The following is a 23,450-nucleotide window of genomic DNA, read 5'->3' on the forward strand; positions in this document are numbered from 1 at the left end:
TGTGTGCTGCCAGTGGTTATTAATAAGACCGATCTCTGGTGCATTTCTTCCCCACCCAAAGGATAACTACAGCTTCATTAAACGCAGCCGGGCTTTAATTACTGATCTGAAAAATTCTAGGGGAATGCAACTTCTGCTTGTTGGAATCCAGGCAGAGGGGCAGCACATTCCAGTGTTTGGGACATGGTTGGGGGACAGGGGGAGTCTTGGCCCAGTGAGCAGGCTACGGCATTTATTCACAGCTTCTAGATGCTTTGTTCCATTTTCACACCCTGATGTGGCCAGTTTAGGCTAATCGTAAAAACAAGGTGGTGGAGGTGAGTGCCTTCACCATCCGTCTTTCCATCTGCGGGTGTTGGATTGGGTGAGAAATGTGAGAAACACTCGTCAGTAGACCCCTGCACAGTCGTGGGTGATTGCTGCCGGCCGGATTCGCTTTTGTAAAGTGCTCACAAGATGCATAAGCCATGAAGGAACTCAGCCTTCATGGAGCTGACAGCCTAGCTGGGAAGACAGAACTGAGGGCAACAGTGGGGCTAAACCTGCATGCAGTAGAAAAGAAGAGGGCAGAGCATTCAGAAAGGAAATGGAGCTTGGGCATCAGGAGAACTTGGCCTGCAGATTTCCTCAGTATGGCCCTAAACCAGTGCTTTCCAGCCCCAATGTGCTATGAACGTCGGGGCACCGTGTTCAAAAGCAAGATCATGGGAACTGGGACTGCAGTTCCAGTAGGTTCTCAGGTGCTGTCCCTTAGAGGATGACACTCCCCAGACGATTTCCAGCCTCCCCTCTCACTACTTCCTTAACATCTACCTGATGCCATTCAACTCCTTCTAGAACAGTCCTGTATGACCCATTTATTGTTGGCCAGAACCAGAGTGCATTGCTCTGCTCTTCTTGTACCCTCACCTTGACAGACCGGAAGGCTGATGTTTTTTAATGATCTCCTGGGGCATTCAGGCACCCAGGAACTAACCCAAATAGACAGTAGATGAATTTATCCACTAGAAGTTAATTTAATTTAATTTGAAAGCAAGATAATCCTGCAACTGATGCTCTGCTGTTCCCCTCACCAAGGTGCCCTCTGGGAGTAGAGCGTTACTAAGTAAGTATACATGCAACCAGAACAGAAGACCTCCGGGGTGGGGAGGTGGTCTTAAGAGATCTTCCTGAGCTGGCTTAGAATTTAGCTTCTACAATGTCTTTCATGACAGAAGCCACAAGGCTGCCTTTTCTGCTTCCACAGAGCCTGTCAGTGCACATTGACCTGACACAGCTGCTTCTGACAGGACAGCTAAAATGAGTCCAGTTTTTTCCTCCATGCTTAAGATCCAGGAAAGCTGTTGCCATCCTAGTCAGGAGGCTCCCTGCTCCCACCATTTATGAGCCACCTATCAAGGGGACCCTGAATGGGCCTCTGGTCACTACCCTCCGTAATAACGAACTGGTTGTGGATCATTTCCGTCCAGTCACGTTCCTTACCTCTAGCTTACTTCCGGTCCCGGCTTTCAGTGTGAGCAGTCCTTAAATACTACGAGACTGGTGCTGTTACCTGAGTGGATCTACACTAAACAGGATTGTTTTGGCACCAGTTTAGTGGCCCGTGGTTAATGATTTGCAGGCTGCTAAGAGAAAACAAAAGGAGGTCTTGTTACAGTACTTACACAGTTGTCCCAAGTGAGGATTTTACAGAAATTGACAAGATGAATGTGAGGGCTCCTTTGCTTAGAGCTCCACTAATCTCGACTAGAAAAATGGGGATTGTCTCAATGCAGTTTTTCCCAGAAGCCCTATGGTTTCAATATGCAATTTTGCAGAACATGAGGTTCACTCAAAGATAACTTCTATCATTTTATAGTAGGAAATTTTTCCAGTGGCATAGTTATGGCAACACACAAAATAATTATTTCTGTGCAACTACATTGAGATGCTGATTTGAATATTACTAGTTTTGTAGTATTGGTGAAGGGTAGTTGGAAGAAAGGCACTCTAGGACGCGGTGCCCTCCCTCAAGAAGAAATCCTTAGAAGGATTTTACACCACCCTGGAAGGGGCCCTTCAACCTTTCCCACCTGATAGATGACAAGAACCTGATTGGATAACAGGTGCAGGGAGGGTAAATCAGATTAAAACAGCACTCCAACAAAGCCCATAAAAACCCCTAGACTTAGAAACCTGGATGGCACCCGTCTGGGAGCCCTTTCCTCTTTGGGAGCTTTGTACTGTCACTTTACTGTCTTTGTGGTCCAGCACTCTTCATCTGGTCTACGTCTTCATTCTTCGGAGTGGCGTAACCAAGAACCGGGGCACTGAAGAAGAAGGAAATCCTGTAACAGCATTTGTAATTAGGTTTTGAGGTTCTAAGAACTATGTATGTAGTTATATATATACATACATAGTTTTACATGTGTAGATATTTAACATAATTTAAGTGCCACAGTAGGGGGCTCCTGGGTGGCTCAGTAGGTTAAACGTCTGCTTTCAGCTCAGGTCATGATCCCAGGGTCTTGGGATCAAGCTGAATGTCCCCCGCCGGTTTTCCTACACAGCTCGCGCACTCTCTCTCTGTCTCAAAATCTTTAAATACTACAGTAGGAATCAACAAGAATGTCATTGAAAGGGTCATGCAAGTTTGAGAAACATTATTGTTTGATTGCCATCTCTGTAATCCCCCTTAGCTACCAACACCTTTAATCCTGTCCTGTTCCCTATACTTTTGTGAAGAGGTGAGGTTAGGCAGTTTATCAGTTAGCTATTGCCGCAATAATGCTACCTAACAAACCACTCCAGAACTCGGGTTTTTAAGTGACAACGACCATTTATTCTCTTAGCTGGCTTTGCTTTTCCTTGCAGGTCTGTGGGTTAACTAGAGGATGGCTCAGCTTTGCATATCTCATTGTCCTTGGGCAAGTAAGCTAACTGGGCCATGGCACAAGGAGGAAACAATAGAGACTTCTTAAGACCTGCTCTGAAAACTGACTCACTGCTGAGTCTGCCTACTTGTCATTAACCTAGGCAAGCCACCTGGTCAAGTCCAAAGTCAAAGGGTGGGCAAATAATACTCCTTCCACCTTGAGGCTATTGCAAGGATATGTTGCAAGAAACAATGATGAATTGCCAGTCCTTTAGTCTACCATGGTCTGTGACTAGTTGGGATATCTTTGTCCTGTTTTTGCAAATAACCCCTGAGCAGTTATACTGAACAAAGTGTATGTTAAAATAACTCTAAGGTTCTAGATAAGCTAGGGGAGATGCTACACCCTGATTAAAGTGACAAAGGTAATCCATAAGCCAGGGTAGGAAGAATAACTTCTATTAATGGGAATTTAAGAACAGCATTTTGCTAGGAACTGAGGCAGAACCCCTTTATCCTTACAGCCTCATAATTCAAAATCTATTAGATTTTAGTTGAATATACTATTCATAATACTGTGAATACATATGTAAACAGAGACTCATTTATAATAGTATGCAAAGGTACTTTATTCTTCATGTTTAAAAATGTGCATTATTTTCATTACTGTTGTGCTGGTTTCTATTTTATATCACAATGTCCTGAGTAAGAGGAATTATTCAGTATTTTTGTTTAAATGATAGAGATTAAATGTTAAATTTATTCCATTTTCATGCCTGCAGATGCTGCAGGGCAGGGTCGGTAAACAAGGCAAAAAAGGCAAACTCTTCTCCCCCATTTAACCATATACAATATTTCGGCATTTTTATGATATGCAAGTTGACTTTGGTTTGAAAGCTGGCAACAGTAAGATAGGATCTCTACAAGGTAGGATCTTCCTCCATAGCTACTCCAAATATTGTAATTCCTGAGCTACACTGTGAGGTCTGAAATGATGTTCACTACAACATTCTTGAAGCTTTCACATCTTAATGTGACACCTCTGTCCAAGTAGGGAAGTATCTGTTAAAAACCTTCTTGGCCAAGGCTCCTGGGTGGCTCGGTGGGTTAAGCCTCGGCCTTTGGATCTTGTGATCTCTCAATCTCTGCCAAAAAAAACAAAAAAACAAAACAAAACCTTCTTAGCCAACCCACACCAGCAGCAATTTTAATCACTAAGTTACTGTAAGAAAAAAATCAACTTACCAAACATTAATAGAAAATTGTGCCCAATCCCTTTGCAGGATATTAACGCTCTGAGAGACAAGAGAGGTCCTCATCAACTGCTTCCATGAACAGTGACTCCTACTGTATTGGGTACCTTATGTCCAGAGCATAACCAAACAAGCTGGGCAACTCCCATCTCCTGACTAGTTTATCACTATTTATACCCAAGGTATATTTATTTATTTTTCTTTTCTTTTCTTTCTTTCTTTCTTTCTTTTTTTTTTTTTAAGATTTTACTTATTTATTTGACAGACAGAGATCACAAATAGGCAGAGAGAGAGAGGAGGAAGCAGGCTTCCCGCAGAGCAGAGAGCCAGATGCGGGGCTTGATCCCAGGATCCTGGGATCATGACCTGAGCAGAAGGCAGAGGCTTTAACCCACTGAGCCACCCAGGCGCCCCCACAAGGTATATTTAAAACTGATCCCAAATCAAGTATTGCAGTTATAATCCTAAGAAATAGTTTAGTTCTAGCATATTAGGTTCCTGCAAGATACCAGATGGAGGGAGAAACCACTTCAAAACAAAGAGTGATGGTTCATCACCGTTTACAAGTGAGAGGAAAATATCAAGGAGAGAATAAAATGTCCCCCTCCTAAACTCATCAAATCAATGGCTGTCTTCACAGCCTTAACTGACAAAATCCAGAGTCCTCAATTTCCCCATTTCAAGAGCCCGTTTTCAAGGCGAAGAAGAGCTTTGACGTCGCCCCCTCTTCGCTGTCTTTTCACGACTGTATTCCGGATTCTCCACCCTCCTTTCGAGACACAGCTAGGCGTGTTCATCTCAAAAGCTTCTCCAAAAACACTCAAGCCCAAATTTCAGATACGGTGGTCAAAGTAGGCCTGGGAGCGGTAGTGACGGGAGAGGAGTGGAAGGCGGTGGAGGAAGGCTTTGCAGGCGAGGAAAAACGGCCAGGAAACTATTCTGAACACCTCCTTCCGCCCTGTGGCACCTAGAAGTGTTGGACTGGATACGTGCTGGAGCTATTGCTTTAATTCTTTCCCGGGAGGTTTTGACTCTGGAGGGGAGAAGAACCGTGAGGGTCCATGAGACTTCCTTAGCCCGAAATGGAACCCGGGCAGCTGGAGGAGGAGGCTGCCAGGGTTCACTCGCACGCCTTGGAGGCGGATCTCGGCGGCAACCCTCATCGGCCGGGTTTCGCCGGCCTAGTTGTGTTGCCCAGTGGGCCCGGGGCAAGGACGTGAGCGCAAATCCTGCTTCCAGGCGGCCCCTAACCTCATGACCTCGGTGTGCAATCAGTACAAACGTAAACATGCCAGCCGGAGTCGGCCCAGAGCCCCGTCACGCGGCTTCACTCGGGCGAGCAATGACGCGGCAGCGCCACACTGCGCGGTGCAAGCCCGGGGCCTTCTGCCACCGCCCCGCCTACTCTTCCGGCCCCGCCTGGTTGGCCACGCCCTCTCTGTGATTGGCTGAGCCTCAGGGCGGGGTGTCGCCACCATTGGCCGGAACTTTGGGTCGCTAGGCTCGAGAGCGCGCCACGTGTATGTAGGGGCGGGCCGGAAGGCGCAGGCTCCAGCTGACGCGGCCCGGCCGCGCGGCTGAGTGGCGGCCATGGAGCGGGACGGGCAGCAGCTGTCCGCGCGGCCGGCCCTGGAGACGGAGGGGTTGCGCTACCTGCACGTCACGGGTGAGTCGCCGCGGGCCACGGGCTCGTACCACCGGCTCCCCCGGGCGCCGCCATGTTCGGTGGGTCGTCCTCTGCTGCGCGCCGAGTCGGGCCTGGGGAGGCCGGGGGAAGCCTGGCCGGCAGCCGGGAGGCACCGCACACAGGTCCGGGAGGAGGGCCTGGAACGCGCGCGGAGGCCGTCCCGGAGCCACAGTGCTCTGGGCGGGGCCGTCGGGCTCCTTTTTACGCGAATCCTTTACTTAATGCGAAGCAAGCCCTTCCGGGTTGCGGTGACTGGAGCCGCTCGGCCCTGGGCATTTTCCTCCAGGTCTCGCGTCACCCCCGCCACCCCACGCCCGGCGCTGTGTCGGCCCCCACGGCCACCTCTTTCTATAAGTTCCTGAGGTCTGAAAGGCCTCTGCCCTCCCGAGCCGGATAAACTTCCTTTTCCCCATCAAAACCCGCTCTGCAGTGCCCTCCAGCCTCCGGACTTGCCCCTCAACTCCCCACTTGGTTGAGGAGTCCCTTCTCGGTGACCCCTGAATTGTGCTCGCTTCTAGTCTGACTGCCTGCTTAGGAGGCCATTTCCTCCGCTAGACCCGGAGGGTTTTGAGGGCAGAAGCTACACGTCCCGTCGTCTTCGTTGAATTTTATGGAAAAGAGTCTAGTAGTGCGGTCATGACTTTCGGTTTCTTGAAAACTGTTTGCTTCTTTTCAGTGGGCTCCCTGCTAGCCACCTATGGCTGGTACATCGTCTTCAGCTGCATCCTTCTCTACGTGGTGTTTCAGAAGCTTTCCACCCGGCTGAGGGCCTTGAGACAGAGGCAGCTGGACCGAGCCGCGGCCGCAGTGGGTCAGTGTCTAGAAGTTAGTCTGTTAGGAAGAGCAAGAAGTTCACGATTCTAATCTGTGTGAAAGGAAAGCCATTTTATGCTTCTGTAATTGATTTTGGGGAATGTGCAGTAGCTTTTCTTTCCTATTTTTTTTCTAATTTCAGAGATTTTAATGAGATGGAAAACCTGCTTGATGGTGGGTAGAGCACTCGCTGCCTCTCCTGTTAAATGGTTTTTCATTTATAGCGTGGATTGAAATGAAAACGTCACAGCTTCTCTAGACTTGCGGGTCTGCCTGTTGAATCTCTAGAACCATTGGGAGTGCAGGAAACTCAGCCGTGGTTCTTTATATCCACCACATTTTGATTTTCACAATTTCCTCATCAGATCCGATTTCAAATTACAGTTGGTTGTTTCGAATACCTCCCTTGGAAAACAGTAGCCTTTTTCGCTAGGCAGAAGCTAGTTTCTGAGGACATACCTAAAAGAAACGTCAAGCACTCTGAGAACGGCAGCTCACTGAAATACAAATCATTCTTCTGACTCAGCACGGTTAGAGTTTGGGGAGAAAAGCAAATGTCGTAATACAAAAGGAGTCACTAGCAGAAAGACTTAGGAATGTCCTTCTCTCAAACATACCTCTCCTCTCCTCCCATGAAATTCTGTGGTCCTGCCATTCTCTCAGTCTTTTTGATTGTTGGCTGTACTTCTGACAACAAACTACATATTACAGGTGTACATCTTGCATAAATGCGGGATTTCAAGAGGGTTGCAGGGGTGTTAGGAAACCATGTCAGTGGCCTGGTGAAGCCATCTCTACGAGTGTTGTGCTCGCAGGGTGAGACCCGCTCTTACAACTGAAAAGCAGGTTTATAAGATGACGATAGGCTGCGCATTTTTAGAGAAGCTTATTTGTTTCTGTGAGGCACTGCAGAAAGTAGGCGTGCAGTCAAAAGTGTTATGTTGTACTGATGTACAATTTTGTAGGGAACATGGTTAAAAAAAAAATCCACACTCGATTTTTCTTCTAAGAATGACCTGAAAGTTAGAAATGTTACCAAAATTTACATTTCTGTGAAGTGGAAGTATGATTTTGTTTTGTTTCTAAAGATAAAGTTCTAGTCCTATCTCCCACCACGCAAGCACAGACCCACACATCCATTGCTACCTGGACCACAACACTTTGGCCCATTTGATGTGGATTCAATTAAGTGCTCTTTTTCCCACCACTGTGTAGGTACTGATGGTTGCTTATACTTTTGGAGAGTGCTGATGTGAACACATAGTTCTACTTAGTTTTCTTTAAAAATGGCCACACCGCTGTGTAGGTGCCCTGAGGTGGTTCTGGACAGGGTTGTCTGAATAGATGAGCAGGTAGAGAGCTTGACAGTGTATTTATATAAAACAAAGCAGAGAAAACATTGATAAAACTGGGGAGCTCATTTCTATTAATACTAACTGGAAGGATTCTTCTTTTCTATAGAAACAAGCGTAAAATGCCTAAAGATCTTGACCTCTTTGTGGTTTGGATCTGGGCTGAATAAGCAATGGCTAGTGGTCAGAATTTTCCAATTCTGGTCAGGTCGGAGACTGGATGATAGAAGCCCAGGTTGTGGAATGGAATCTCGGGGTGCCCCTCAGACTACTTACATTTCAGTCATGGGGCCATGCCAGACTCTCTGAGTGGGAATTGCTGAGGGATCCCAGAAGACCTGTTTCTCACAGGGATATCTGGAGCCCTGGACCTTTAATGGGGGGCTAAGAACCACGGCAGTAGGACAGGACAGTCTTCTGCCCCCATAAGCAGCAAAATTTATACACAGCAAGAGAATTTACATGTAAAGTACATGTTTTTACACTGCTTGACATCAGTACTTCTGTATTCTTCTAATAATACGGACCTCAAGAGTTTCTTTTTTTCTCAAAATTTTTCCTGACATTTTAGAACCTGATGTTGTTGTTAAACGACAGGAGGCTTTAGCAGCTGCTCGTTTGAAAATGCAAGAAGAATTAAATGCACAAGTTGAAAAGCATAAGGAAAAACTAAGACAGGTACGAGCTGGTTTTAATTCAGTACGTGCTTTTAAGAAATTTTTTGCTGCTTCGTGGGTCAGAGAGAGAGAGAGAGAGAGAATGTGTGTGTGTGTGTGTGTGTGTGTGTGTGTATACACACTTGCCTGCATGTCCTCCCCACCCCTGCCCCTTAGGGGAGGTACTGGAAACAACTAATTATGGCAGAATCAATTCCAGTTAGCTCAGTATTGGTCAGCATCCTTTCTTTGTGCAATACTTTAACAGTTTATGGAGTAAATACTCTTTAAAAAAGGTGTTCCTTTATTTACCTTTTTACTTTTCAATGGTCTCTTCACAGTATTCTCACCCAAAATTGTGTGTCCCATTGCCATGCCACTGGACACACAGAGAACACATTCCGCTTCTTGCTCCATTGTCTGTCTCGGGCCTCATCTCTCACACGATTTAGCTTGCTGGGGCTCTTCAGTGGACTGAGGGAGAGCCGGGGGGAGGTCAGCAGTGGGCCCAACCCAGGAGTGAGATGGGGAGCAGGAGGTAGAGTTTTGAAAGATGTTTTTAAAAGGCATGTGGTTTGTTTGGGGATCAGTAGGAGGGGAGGGGGAAGGAAGAGCCAAGGACAGCTGTTGGAAGTGACCTGAGCAGTCCGGTGGGATGTGCCACCTTTCACAGAAGCAAGGCCACCCACCAGATTTGTCCCAGTCTGTGTAACTGAAACAACCAGGTTGTAGATCCTGCTTTCTAAGAAGTTTCAATCCAGATGTTTCTGGTCCTTCTTCATCTCAGAAGAAAGTGTCTGCATGCTCTAAGGCAACAGAGAAATTGGCCTTCCTATTGGTTTTGCCTGTGTCTTTGGTGTTTCCAGGGTCCTGTGCCTTTCTGCCACCGCTAGTGACTCTTGTGGTTTCTGCATGGTCATCCAGTTTGTGGCTGCTTCCCAGGTTGGCCGGAACCCAGGAGGAAAGGGCAGAACAAGACCACACCTCCTCCACAGGTTCTTCCTCCTTCGTCATCTGGTCTTGGCAGCCTTCTTCACTGTTCAGTTGCGTCCTTTCAACTTAAACGCAGTCACTAACCTAGAGTGAACTAGCATATTACTGTTACTTATTTAATTTTTAAAATCATACAAAGTAAAAAAAAAAAGTCATTGTTATTAAAATCTGTACCATGGAAATTAAGTCTCTAATCTCCTTGTTGTTCTACCTGCTGCTGCCCAAGCATTCCATGTTTGATTTTTAGGTTTTTTCTAGAAATATTTATCTGTAATATAAACACCCGTGGAAATTTTTCATTGAAATGGCAGCATGGTATACATAGATGTCATTTTTGAGCCGTTCTAGTTTAGTTTTTCTCTTTGTTGATCTCCAGCCATTATTACTGTTTTGTTCCGAGAGCTGTAGACTAGGTTGAGTTCCTGCTTCGTGTCAGAACTGATGACTTCAGCATCTGAGTTTTTTGTGTGTGTTAGTAGAATAGCTTGATCAGTTATGCAGTTTGCTGATGTAGCTGAAAATAATCTTTTTAAAAGATTATTAAGACTTTAAAATTGTAGTGTGGGCACCCCCACCCCCCGAATTGGGAAAGGGACAAAAGCCTGTGTTCGGTTTTAAGATTGTTATAGCACATGGGGTTCTGTCTCCTGTACTTAGAGGCAGAGTAGTAATAACAAACTGAATGAGTCCGTCTGACCCACAGCTGAATCAGCTCTGCTGCCTGCTGTCTCAGGACCCATCTGCTGTGTTCATGCTGGGGTTCTGCATATCAGCTAGGAGTGTAGACTAGCCTTCAGGCCAAGAGATGATTTCTTCCTTGGCCTCTTGTCCCTGCAAACAGTGGAAGCATGAGGTCAGGTATTGGGGCTTAGCAGCAGCAGCCCCTGAAAGCCGTGGAGAAATTTTCTGGAAATGTGCTTCCTAAGGCATCTCCTCACATATCCCTATGACGTCACAGTTAACTGGAACAGAGTGAACAGGAGTTCGGATCTGGCTTCCCTGGGAAGTGAAGAGTATAGGGCACAGAGGTTTGTGCACAGGCAGGTTGCGGTCCTGTGCCTGGCTGTCGGGCAGGCATGCTGCTGTACAAGGAGGAGGAAGCAGAGGCGAAGGTCCAGGGCACTGGGTTTCCCTCCCGCCTGGGGAGTCTGCTTCCTGTGTGCTGACAAGCTTTCTCAAGTGCTCATTGTGCACAGTTTTCTGCTGAAACTAATTTTCCTTTGTTTCCAGTAGTACTTGACTTTTCAGAGTGCTTTCCCATCTGTTCACACTGGAGCCTCACAGTCTGCAAAAGCAGAGGGAGTGAGCGGCTTTCCTGGTACCTCCACCAGGCGGCACCAGAGTAGGCCTGCCAGCCACGCTCACCCATTCCAAGTGCGAGTTTTTCCGTGTTCTAAAAATGTCCTACTGTGGGCAAGTTTCAGAAGAACTGAAACAGTATTCTTTTTCCATGACACTTCTTGCTTTCTTTAATAGTTTATAAAAACAGGAGTGCCTGGGTGGCTCAGTCGTTAATGTCTGCTCTCTGCCTCTGCCTTCGGCTTAGGTCATGATCCTAGGGTCCTGGGATCAAGCCCCAGGTCTGGCTCCCTGCTTAGTGGTGAGTCTGCTTCTCCCTCTCCCCACTCACGTTCTCTCTCTCTCTCTAAAATAAATAAAATCTTAAAAAAAAGTTTCTGTGAGTTAAACTCCTACCATTAGATGACAGCAGTGTTAATTAACTAAAGAAAATGCAGGTGAAGGTTTGGTTTAAAGGACTTTAAAATGAAAAAGTCACCAAAATTAGTGTTTTCTATGGGGAAAGATAGCAGCTTACGAATTCATACTGTTAGCTGTGCAATTCTTTCTCAGCTTGAAGAACAAAAAAGGAGACAGAAGATTGAAATGTGGGACAGCATGCAAGAAGGGAAAAGTTACAAAGGAAATGCAAGAAAGCCTCCAGAAGAAGATGGTCCTGGGCCTTCTACTTCGTCAGTCCTGCCAAAACGGAAAGCTGACAGGAAGCCGCTGCGGGGAGGTGGTGAGTACCAGACACTAAAAGATTCTGAGCAATTACAGAGTAGGTTTACCTCATAAAAACAAGATTCTGTTTCTTCCTTTTATTATCTATAAATTGAAGCTAATTCCTAAGCTTAGGATTATGAAGATAAATAAAAGAAACCCATGCAAAGCATCCCTTAATGGCTGGCGGTCACCAGCTTGGTGAGCTCAGTGCCCTTGTTGCCCAGTGTCCCAGGGCAAGGATGTGAGTATAGGTCCTGCTTCCAGGAGGGCTGTACCCTCCTGGCCTCAGTGTCCAATCAGCAAAGAAAAAGAAAAAACAGTAAACACTGAATAAGAAATTGAAAAGGGAGGTCAGTCACGGCTCCTGGGTTGTATGCCTCTCGCCCTTGTCCCACATGGCCCTGGCAGGGGAGAGGTAAGCAGAGGGGCAAGGGATAGCTTGCCCCCCGCCGCCCCGCAGAGGAGCATCACAGGGCTAGAACACCGTGGTTTTCGTCCTCCCAGCCATGGCCAGCTTGTTTCTTGCAAATAACTTTCTCAAGGAGACACCGACAGATGCTCATTCAGAGCTTTCTTCTGTGCGCAACTCCCGCCCCCCACGCTCTAGGTGATGCGGTCGCTCCCTGTCTCCATCCCATTCTTGAGGTCTTTCACATCCTTTTGGGAAGATGTGACTCACACACAAATGAAAATAAGTCATGTTTGTGATCTGCTAGCAGTTCCCTGTGGAGCCTGAGGGAGGAGGGGGCAAAGGCGCTGGAACGCTTTGTGGAGGAACCAGTTGTAGGCTGAATGCTCCTATTCCCCGTGGGAGGAGGGGCTGTCTGTAGAGGTGCTGCAGAGGCTGGCATCATGAGGGGATCCTGGGGAGACCGGCACGTGGGCTCTGAGGCAGCACGGACACAAGTTGGGCTGCGCGTAAAGGCTGAGCCCTGTCCCCTTTATGTCAGAAACCCAGAGCTGGCTTGCTGGAGGAGTGATGTGTCTGAGAAGAAAATGCTGTTTTAAAACTTTTTTAAATCTCTCGGGACTCCTGGGTGGTACAGTTGGTTAGGCGTCCCATCTTTGGTTTCAGCTCAGTCATGATCTCAGGGTTGTGGGATCAAGTCATGATTCCAGGGTCTGGGGATTGAGTCCCACATCAGGTTCTCTGCTCAGCAGGGAGCCTGCTTCCTCCTCTCTGCCTGCCTCTCTGCCTACTTGTGATCTCTGTCAAATAACTAAATAAAATCTAAAAAAAAAAAAAAAAATCAGCCGAAAGATATTTTTTGGAGCAAACAGTGATATTTAGGAGAGGAGTGGGTGTTGTCGGAAATGTAATGCATGACTTGCTTCTGTGTCTGGTTCTGTCGTTGTTTCCAGCAATCCTGAGCTAGGTGCTGTCTGGCTAGCTTGGTTTTATCAATAAGGGAACAGAGGCATGGGGAGTTATTGCCCAAAGATCCCACAGCAAAACCTCAGTTAAGGTCTCACTGGCCAAAGCTTGAGCACTCAGCCTGGTCACCTAATGTCCATTAACATTAGGTTAATAATGTTAATAATATTTCCATTAACTTTGGGAAGCTAATGAGTGGGCGGGGTTAGGAGTGAGGGCGAGGGCCCATGCATGACCTAGGTCTGACCGATAGAAGGGCAAAGTTCCGTTCTGTTTTGATTTTTTTTTTTTTACATTTATTTTCTGTAGCTTGCACAGTCCTTATTTGAATGTACACATTTTATGAAGCACTGCAACAGAAGCCTTCATATACCTAAATCCAGTGATGTTGAGAGGTTTTGGGAACAAATTTATTGCATGTTTTGGGGAGTTTTTATGTTTCTGAAGAGTTAAGACCAGGAAGCTAGATGGCTTCTTTTATTCCCACCAGAAAGTCAGTTCAAGCTGCAATGACAAAATAAAGTATTTTTTTCACATGGTAGCTCAAAGTTTTATGAGGAGGTTTGTGAGAAGAGCATCCATATCTTCGTAGTGCTTTGTGTGTCAGGCTCATGATTTTATGTTTTATACAGAATGTTCCCAGTACTGTTCTGCTTCCTTTTTCTCGTCCCAGGTTACAACCCTTTGTCTGGTGAAGGAGGAGGAACGTGCTCTTGGAGACCCGGACGCAGAGGCCCGTCATCTGGTGGATGAGGCTAAGAATCTTGCTAGTGTCGCTTTTGACATTAGCAAGATGAATCGGTAACCCTGAATTCAATTGCCTTACGCACACTTTTCACAGTGACTAGCCAAGGGAAGTGGGGTTTATTTCTGCTCTTAACTACACTACGTCTTTAACGGTTGAAGCCAGCATAGGATATAGATGTCACCACTAGCGGTAGTGACAGTCGGTCACACTTCAGTTAAGCCAGTGACTGCAGTCATTGATTTCATGGGTAATTGCTAGTTGGTAGATAAAGCCCTCTAGGTGATTAACAGTCTTGATAAAAGAGACCTAGTGATGGTTCTTCACGTTAGAAGTCCTTGCTGGTCGGACAGTCTCTGTGACAGGTTGCGTTGAATGATGTCTTCCTTGTAAATGGTGAGCCCACCGGCGAGGATTACTGATGCAGACAGTTGATGGGGTTGTTTCTGTATATTTATTTTTATGTACAGAACTTTGTAAAAAAGAAACTGTATATATTAAAAAAACTCAAAAAAAAAACGTTTTTAGCATCTTTATTAAATTCAAGGAAATTTCTTTATGAACTTAAATTTGTCTGCCGAACATTAAACAGCTTTTTATCATTCCACCATAACTTCCTATCGCTACTTCTTTTCCCTACTCACTGTTTCTCTCCTGTGGTGAGCGAGGTGAGTGACAGTCAGCTACAATGATCCCCAGAGTTGGCAGGTCCCTTGGGCTTTGTCCATAGAGTCGGGTGCTCGGAGCTGAGTTGCTAAATTAATAGGATAAACAAACATCTTGTCTAGAAGTGTCTCGAGGGCCAACCAGATTTCTAAGGCCCCTTTTGGTTATTCCCCTCACACCATGACTCATTTGTTACGTTCTTGTCTAGAGCCTCTGTCTGGAGTATACTATACAGGGCCAAAGAGTATATATTTCAGGCTGGGCAGGATAATAGTGTTGGGTTTGTGTACTTTTTTAGAAAAAAAAAAAAATTTTTTTTTTTAAATTTAAATTTAAATCCAATTAATTAATGTAAAATGTATTATTAGTTCCAGAGGTAGAGGTAAGTGATTCATCTGTCTTATATAATGCCCGGTGCTCATGGTATCACGTGCCCTCCTTAATGTCCATCACCCAGGGTTTGCACACTTTTCTTAAGGAATGTTGAAAACAAAACCAAAGATTCTTAGTTCATGGCCCATGTGCTGTAGTTTACTGATCCTGTTGTCAAGTCGAGATCATAAGAAGGAACAAAATTAACCTGCATGATAGTGGTAATTAGCCAGAAAAGTATTCTAGAGTGGTCTCATATGTCTAAATTAGTCAACATTTGTTGAGTATCTGGTATGTGTGAAGGATTCTGAGGTCTTCTTGATATATACAAAGGAACAAATATAGTCTGGTCCTGTGGAACTCATAGTCTCTTGCGGAGGGTTGGGGAGAACAGAAACAGGACAGGACACTTGAAGAACAGTGTATTTACAAATAGTTTGGAATAGTCCAGACCAAGAATTCGAGTCTGAAGACATTTGAGTTTAATTTTGGGTGGGGACAGCGGGGGCTCCAGATGAGAAGGTCAATAAATACAAGGGTGAGGCTTGTGAGGTTTAGAACATCCCAGTTCCCAGTTTTTAACTAGATTGACTTTGAACCAGCGTAGAAGGTTTACAGCATGGGAAGTTTCAGACTTGGATTAAAGTATTTCATCCAGATTCATTGTTTACATTGAGAGATTCCCTTGTAGGCTCCCAAAGGAACTTCTTAATAATTCTTTCCTTCATGTATTTTCTGTAGCTGAAAACATGTGTTAAGTTGCTCTCCGTGATTCATTTTAGAAGTAGAAGGGCATGTTTTGATATACTCTGAGATGTGACTCATCTCCCTCAAGCCTCATTTTTTCCATAAATCTAGAAATTAGTCATGAGCACATGGGAAGAAATGATGGTTGAACTCTGAGCCTTGATCACCATGGTCGACTTCCCTCTTGTGTTCCTAATGACCAAGGGCTGTGGATAACCGGCATGGGAAGCTATCTGGCTAATGAAACAGTTATATGGGATAGTATTATTAATAATGAATATTTGGTTGTTAATTAATATTATTAATGGGTGAAAATCGTGTGCTGCAAGCCTAGGGCAGAAAGCATTCCAAAAGGGTAGACTGAGGAAGCCAGGGATGGTGAGTCTTGCTCTCCTCTTGAAAGGATGAGGAAGTGGGCCTAGAACCCGAGGCCTGTGGGGAAGAACGGAGTGGGCCATGGAGGAGCCATGTCGAACTGGGTAGGATGCTGCCCATGCCTCAGTGAGGGGCTACAGCTGGGATGGCAGCTTGGAACTGGTGTGCTAGACGAGGGAGGCACAAGTGTTCAGCGATGACTGTGTGACCCAGTCCTTCCTGATCATGGGGCAACGTTAGTAGATTCTTGGGCAAAATACATGTGAATCATCAGTTGAAACTCTGGTAGCTGGAGTTATGTCCTTGGCCAACACACCTGCCTCTGTACATGGGGAGAAAGTCATTTGGGTCTTATCCCCTCCTCATGGACTCCACTCCTGCCTCTCCTTCCTCTCCTTCCTTTCCCTTCCCCTCTGCCATCGCTGCTAGCTTTTCACCCAATATTCACATGCTTTGCCTTCAGACCAGAACAAGGCCATATTGAATAAACCAAGCCCCGGCTCTCTCTGGTGCCCTTCTCTGCAGTGCAAGCTTTGAGTTGTCGCCTCCTGTCCTCTGCCTCTTGCCCTGCCCTCTGCTTCACACCAGGCTCTCACTGGGTCATTGGATTTCAAACTGGGGGACTGTTGGTCACAGCTTACCTGGCCTGGTAGCACTTGGCCCCTGCCTGCCACCCTCCTTTGTCTGCCGTAGCACCCCCACACTGAGGTTTACTCCCCGACTGCCTTACACCTCTCCCTTTGGCAGTTCCCTCCCTGCCAAAGTGTTCTGTATTCCCTCTCCTGTTCCTCTTCCTCACCAACGCTCTTCTTAGGGTCCCCTGTGGTATTAAGTGTGATGGATCATTCTCGATACTCCCCTTCAGCAAGATTATCTGCGATAATTGAGCACTCCTTGAAAAATACTGTTGTCTTGACTTCTAGAACTCCTCACGTGACTGGTTTTCTCCTACCTTTCTGGCTACTCCTCGGTGCTTTGTTTTCTCACTTTCTGACCACTGAATGCTGGAGTTAGAGGAGATTAGAAGAGGCAAGAAGGTAACCAATATCAGTGGCATTGCAGAAACCGCAGCTGTACAAACACCTTACTCACTGGTTGGCTGGCGCTCTGCTGGTTAGCAGGTAACTGGGCCTGTGTTTATCCATCTCCGGCAGCCCAGCTGGGCTTGTTCACGGGCTGGTTCAGTTCTAAGAATAGTGTGTTAACCTTTCCCAGTCTGTTTGCATCACATTTGCTACCATCCCATCAGCCAAGGCAATTCCTAAGTCCAGGCCCAATGCTAAGGGGAGAGGAATACTGCTTCTCAAAGGTAGCCAAAAGCACACACAAGATGCAGAGAAGGGAAAGAATGTGGCTATTTGCAGTGGAAATACTGTAAATCTTCTTGAATCTTGTAATATCCATCTTTCAGCCTGTGAAATCCCCAGTCTGGATCAAGGCTGCCCTCACTTGATCCTTGAGGACCATCCCCAAGATTTACAACCAAGAGAAATGCCTCGCAAAGGGGAAGAATCCAGCTCTGATAAATCTGCCACTCCCCAATCCCAGAAGGAGCCTGCAAAATGGCCTGATAATCTGCAGGGGCCAGCAGGACACGTGGCTCCCTCAGACAGGTTGAGGAGTCAGCAAAGGAGCTAACTGCAAAGGTGTAGTGGGCTTTAGGGAAACCAGTGAGGGAGGGTACAAGACTGGGGGCAGCTAGCAACACTGGGGAACCATTGATGCCCTCTTCCCACCACACAGGCCTGAAGAGGCACAAAAAGAACAGCTACCAGGACCCTTAGAGAGGGCCTGTGTGGAGAAAGCCACCTGACAGGCCTGTAGTAGAGCGAGCCAACTGTCACTCCCAGTGAGAAGGAACCAGAATAAGTCCTCTGACCCCACTTTCCCACCCACCAGTCTCTGCCAGAGTCTCACCGGCTGAACTGAGCTGAAACCTGGAATCCCTGCAGAAAACATGGCAGCTAAACTGGTCAGCTGATCCCCTGGTGGTCGCCACAGGTTGAACTACATCCCCCAAAGGATACTTTGGAAATCCTAACCCCCAGGACCTGTGAATGTGACCTCATTTGGAAATAGGGTCTTTGCAGATGTGATCAAGTTAAAACGAGGTCTGGGGCATCTGGGTGGTTCAGTCAGTTAAGCGTCTGCCTTGGGCTCAGGTCATGATCCTGGAGTCCCGGGATGGAGCCCTACATCAGGGTCCGTGCTTGACAGGGAGTCAGCCTCTCCCTCTCCTGCCTCTCCCCCAACTCATGCTCTCTCTTGTGCACGTGCGCGCGCGCTCTCTCTCCCCCTCTCCCAAATCTTTAAAAAAAAAAAAAAAAAGATGAAAATGAGTTCATTCAAGGCCCTACTGAATGAGGGTGGGCCCGAATCCATTGTGATTGCCTACCAGCTGCTGGGGCGGCCCTAACAAAGCCCCACAGACTGGGTAGCTTCAGAGAACTTTCTTGTCTCAGGATTCTGGAGGCTTGAAGTCAGGGGTGTCTGGAAGCTTGCTTTCCTCCTGTCTTGTCTCTTCACAGGGTTTTCTCTTTGTGGGTGGGCACAAAGGATTTTGTCTGTGTCCCAATCTCCTCTTTTATTTATTTATTTTATTAAATAAATAAATAGACTGAGATCCCGAGCAGGGGAAGAGGCAGGCAGAGAGAGAGAGAGAGAGAAGAGGAAGCAGGCTCCTCGCCAAGCAGAGAGCCCAAAGCAAGACTCGATCCTGAAACCCTGGGACCACAACCCAAGCCAAAGGCAGAGGCTTTAACCCACTGAGCCCCCTAAGTGCCCCCCCAAGTCTCCTCTCTTAAAAAGACCAGTCATGGGGTGCCTGGGTGGCTCAGTGGGTTAAAGCCTCTGCCTTCAGCTCAGATCATGGTCTCAGGGTCCTGGGATCGAACCCTGCATCAGGCTCTCTGCTCAGCAGGGAACCCGCTTCCTCCTCTCTCTCTGCCTGCCTCTCTGACTACTTGTAATCTCTGTCTATCAAATAAATAAATAAAATCTTAAAAAAAAAAAAAAAGACTAGTCAGGGGTTGGATTAGGGCCTACCTTAAGGCCTCATTTAACCTAATGATGTCTTTAAAGACCTTATCTCCAAATGCAGTCATATTCTGAGGTCCTGGAGGTGAAAGCTCCAACAGGCGACTTCTCATAACACTGATGTCCTTGTAAGAGGAGATACACACAGAAGACCACTGTGTGAAGACAGAGATTGGAGTGAAACAGCCCCAAGCCAAGGAATGCCTGGGGCTTCCAGGACTGAGAAAGACAAGGAAGGATCCTCCCCTCAGGGCACTGGAGAGAGGCTGGCCATGCCCATATACTTCAGTTTGGACTCTGCCCTTTAGAACTACAAGAGAATAAAACCCAGTTTGCGGGGATTTGTTAGGGCAGCCAGAGGAAGCAGCTAATAGAGTGGCCTTAAAGATGGCCTCCAGAGGTGGCCCTGAGGACAGCCCTTCATCAACACGTTAAAAACAGTGCTCACAAGGAGGCATCTGTGTTGATCAGTATCCAGGATAGAAATCATGAGAGTGCTGGGTAATTTGTTTACCCCTCTGTATCCACTGTCCACCCCATTCTTGCCCCAAGAATCTGACCTGTATGAGCTCCTGGGAGCCGTCAACAGCAGTCCGTTCATGCCGCTACCTGGGGGTGCTGACTCTAGGCCACTTTGACCGCAGACTGAGATAAGGAGTCTAGCCGATTTGAACACCATTCCCTGGGGCTCCAGCCAACACATTAAACCCCGGATTCCATTTTGAGATGTTTGGCTCCAGTGATCCTTTTATAATTCATTGTCCTTCTGACACCTTTGGAGTCCGTTACTAGGATTCTCCCCAGACTCCGGCCAGCACAGATAGACGATGTCCTGCCACAAGTTACAGTGTGTAACTCTGTCCTCCCATTGCAGGCCTGGTAACTTCCATCTGGGCTATGTTGGGATCAAACTCTTCCTGTGGCCTGGAGACCCTGAGGAGGGGGAGGGATGAGGACTGAGGCTATAATGGACATCGGCAGGAGAGGCAGCTGCCGTAGGCGTGTTCATGGAAAGATGTTCCTGCGCGGGGGAGGCTGGCTGGGGCTGAGGCAAAGGGATTTAGAGGTCAAAGTATTCAGCTTCCTCCATGTCACCACAGAGCTCAGGGTCCCACTCTTTCCCATCAGTGCCCTTAGCATGAGAGACCAGACAGGGCTGAGCATTTAATTGGCAACTCTGTAACCCTTGTAGTCGGGCTCTGGACAGCCATTTCTCTCCTGCACCCAGACAATGCAGGAATTTCATCAGGGCTTTCTGATTTCCCACTTGGGTTTGGCATTGACCAAAAGTAACTACCTTCTGTTTGTCCTTCTCCCTGTCCTCACTGTATACTTGGGGGCCATCAGAAGAGGCCATGTGTACTCACTGTCTTCCCAGTCCCATTTTTTTTTTTTTTAACCACCAGGACTGTTTCTCAGCCCTTGGATCTCCTATTGCTTTGCTCTCCTCTCCTGTGACATCACCAGTGACACCTTGAATGCCTGAGATGCCACTACATGCCTTGGCTTACCAGTGCCCTGTTGCTCACTCCTTAAACATATGAACAATGCAGCATTGTCCCCAGTCCCATTTTGAGGGTCTCCTTCCCACACCCACTCCCAGGACAATCATTTTAGGTAGCAGACAGGGTCTAGGCTAGAAAGAGATGGCCTGCATGAACTGGGCAATCAAGAAGAGCCCAACATAGGGACTGCATACAAAAGCATGGGCAGGGTTTAGGGGGATGAAGAAGGGAGGGTTTAGTGGCCCGGAGGTCACTGGCAACATTCCAGAGGTCATCGTCACCACCACGCCTGAGGCAGCAAGGAGAGTACAGAGCTGGAGCCTTCCATAGAGGTAGGGGGACCAGACAGTGGCCTCTGCCATGTGCTGCAAATGCTCTCTGGCTCTCAGCTGGTTTACAGTAAAGCATATGTGAACAGTGAGGTTAGTAAAGGAGCCATATAAAATGAGGACAAAGAAAGGAGGAAAAGGACCATAAATAGTTCCTGTTATTGAGCTTTTAATTTTGTTCTGAGCTTCTCAGTAACCAAGGCCAACAGGGAACCATAAGTTGTTTGCTTCTTGTTACTAGAAAAAAGATGCCAGGCATTTTGGGGGAAGAGAGTTGATCCTGGCACTAAAGCGCAAGATAAATTTCAAACATCGGACTTAAACAGAAGAGAAATCAATGCTAGAAGACATCATAAATGTGCCTAAGAACAGGTTTATGGTAAATTCAAATGTGGTTTTCAAAAACAAACCAGGAATGCTGTCTTTCTTAAAAAGACAAACAGGAAAGTTAAGGGTACTGCATTCATGTATAATTCAGTGGAGGCAATATTCATAATGGGTCAAGCCCAGGAGGGCCAGTAGGCTTCATCAGTTACTAGTAGTTAGTTACTCTCTGGAGTTTGGTGTGTTGAGAATCACCTGGCTCCCAGGGCTGTGATGGATTAGAGGCTACCACAGGCAGGGGAGCAGGGAATAGAAGTATGAATAGAGGAAATCTGCCAACCTTTGTCTAAGTCGATATGGGCCACTGATCATATTTGGTCTTAGAATCTACAACACCCAGCAGAGTGATGGATAGCTTGTCCTTTCCTATCAGAGATTTTCAGTCTTTCACTGCCTTCACCTCAGCATTGGTTGCTTGCAGCACCCATGAGCATGCCCAGGGATCACCCAGAGTCCCCAACAGGGCAGCTGTAACTATATGCCTTTTGTACTCACCCCAGAAACCAGAAGTGAGTGGAAGTGCTGTCACAGTAGGGATAATGTCATATCTATTTTAATTTCCATTTTTACAAGTAAACCTGTAGATTCTGGGTTTTAGGTCATGTTTAGAAAGGCTTCTTCTACTCTAAGATTCCCTCATTCTCCCAGTACTTCTTTTAAACCTTTGATCAAAGGTTTGTTATTTGGAATTTACTTTGGTATAAAAAGGAAGAATGTGATCCGACTTTTTTCCCCCCAAATTGCTATACAGTTCCATCTTCCCTTCATTTTTATACTATACCAAATCCCTAAATATATTCAGGTTTATTTTGGTCTCCAGTCTGTTCTGTGGACATCTATTTATGCATTCAAATGATAGGTTGAATTGTGTCCATTCCCTTCCCCTCTGCAAAAAGATATGTTAGAGTTATAACCCCCAGTACTTCAGAATAGGAAGGAAGGAAGGAAGGAAGACAGGATTCATTGGTATTTTTATTGGGTTTATATTTTTCTTTTTAAAGTAATTTTGTGAAAATCAACATCTTTAGACTATGAAATCTTTATGTCTAAGGGCAAGATTAACAAATATGGCCACATAAGAATAAAACGTGCTGTGGCTAAAGCAACCACAAAGTGAAAGAACAAATTAGCAAAGAATATTTGCAAACTCCAAACCAATAAAAAGAAGGCTAACAGATCAATAGAAGAATGCACTAAGAACACAAATGGTAAGCTTCATTGAAAATTAAAATTGCTTCTAAACATATGAAAAGATGTTCAACCTCACCCCTATAAAAGGAATGCAAGGAGGTATCTTTGTTTCCCTTTTTTTTATTCCTATCTAAATGGCAAATGGAAAGAAACTTAGTAACTCAAAGAAGCTTAATATATTGGCAAGGGTATGGGGTACCAGACACTTTCAAGTCTCATTTACTGTTGATGGGGGTGTATTTTAGTACAACCTCTACAGAAAGCAATCTGGATATATCCAATTTTTAAGTAAACACAGTATCTTTTTAAAGATTTATTTATTTATTTTAGAGAGACAGAGAGAGTGAGAGAACACAAGTGGAGGGAGGGGTAGAGGGAGAGAATCTCAAGCAGACTTCCTGCTGAGCACGGAGCCCCATGCAGGGATCGATTTCATAACCCATGAGATCACGACCTGAGCCAAAATCAGGAGTCGGACTCAACCAACTGAACCACTAAGGCACCCCTGGACACAATATTTAAATCAGCATTTCCTTTTCTAGAAAGAGGTCCTAAAATATATTCACACAATGGTGTGCAGATAATATTCTGAGGTACATAGTACAAGAGTGGTATATCTTTAATTAGTACACAAGTTATGGAATATCCATGCAATAGAATACTAAGTAGTTGTAACTGTAAATGAATCTGTAGGTAGGACTACAGAATGATTTATATTAAGTGAAAAAAGTGGGTCACAGAACAACATGTACAGGATGCTGATATTGAATTTAAAAAGAGGGATCATGCATGTATATACACCTGTACATACACATGTGCTTTGATATGCATCATGTAATCTCTGGAGCAGTTCAAAAGAAACCAACAGTGGTGGTTGCTCAGGAGTGAAACTGAAAGGTTAACAATCAGGATGAAAAGAAAAACTATTTTTACCCCTTCTTTCTTTTAAATTTTATCCCATATACATACATTGCCCATTCAAATAAGATATAAGTTTTTAGTTTTTAAACATTTTATTGAAAAAATCATACACATAAAAATGCACACACTGTGGATATATAGCTCAATAAGTTTTTAGAAACTGATCCCACCCAAGTAACCAAGAATCCCAAA

The 23,450-nt window shown here is 45.9% G+C and overlaps 1 protein-coding gene across 1 annotated transcript; it reads left to right on the forward strand.

Annotated features, from left to right (window-relative positions):
- The first annotated feature begins 5,670 nt into the window (after positions 1-5,670).
- SELENOS (selenoprotein S) lies at positions 5,671-14,287 on the forward strand. Its single transcript, XM_044230388.1, has 5 exons — positions 5,671-5,773; positions 6,471-6,605; positions 8,531-8,637; positions 11,460-11,628; positions 13,661-14,287. Exons 1-5 carry the CDS (start codon positions 5,698-5,700, stop codon positions 13,738-13,740), a joined length of 567 nt encoding a protein of 188 aa, XP_044086323.1. The 5' UTR covers positions 5,671-5,697; the 3' UTR covers positions 13,741-14,287.
- The last annotated feature ends 9,163 nt before the right edge of the window (positions 14,288-23,450 follow it).

This window comes from Neovison vison, chromosome 13 (assembly GCF_020171115.1).
Source record: "Neovison vison isolate M4711 chromosome 13, ASM_NN_V1, whole genome shotgun sequence".
NCBI lineage: Eukaryota > Metazoa > Chordata > Mammalia > Carnivora > Mustelidae > Neogale > Neogale vison.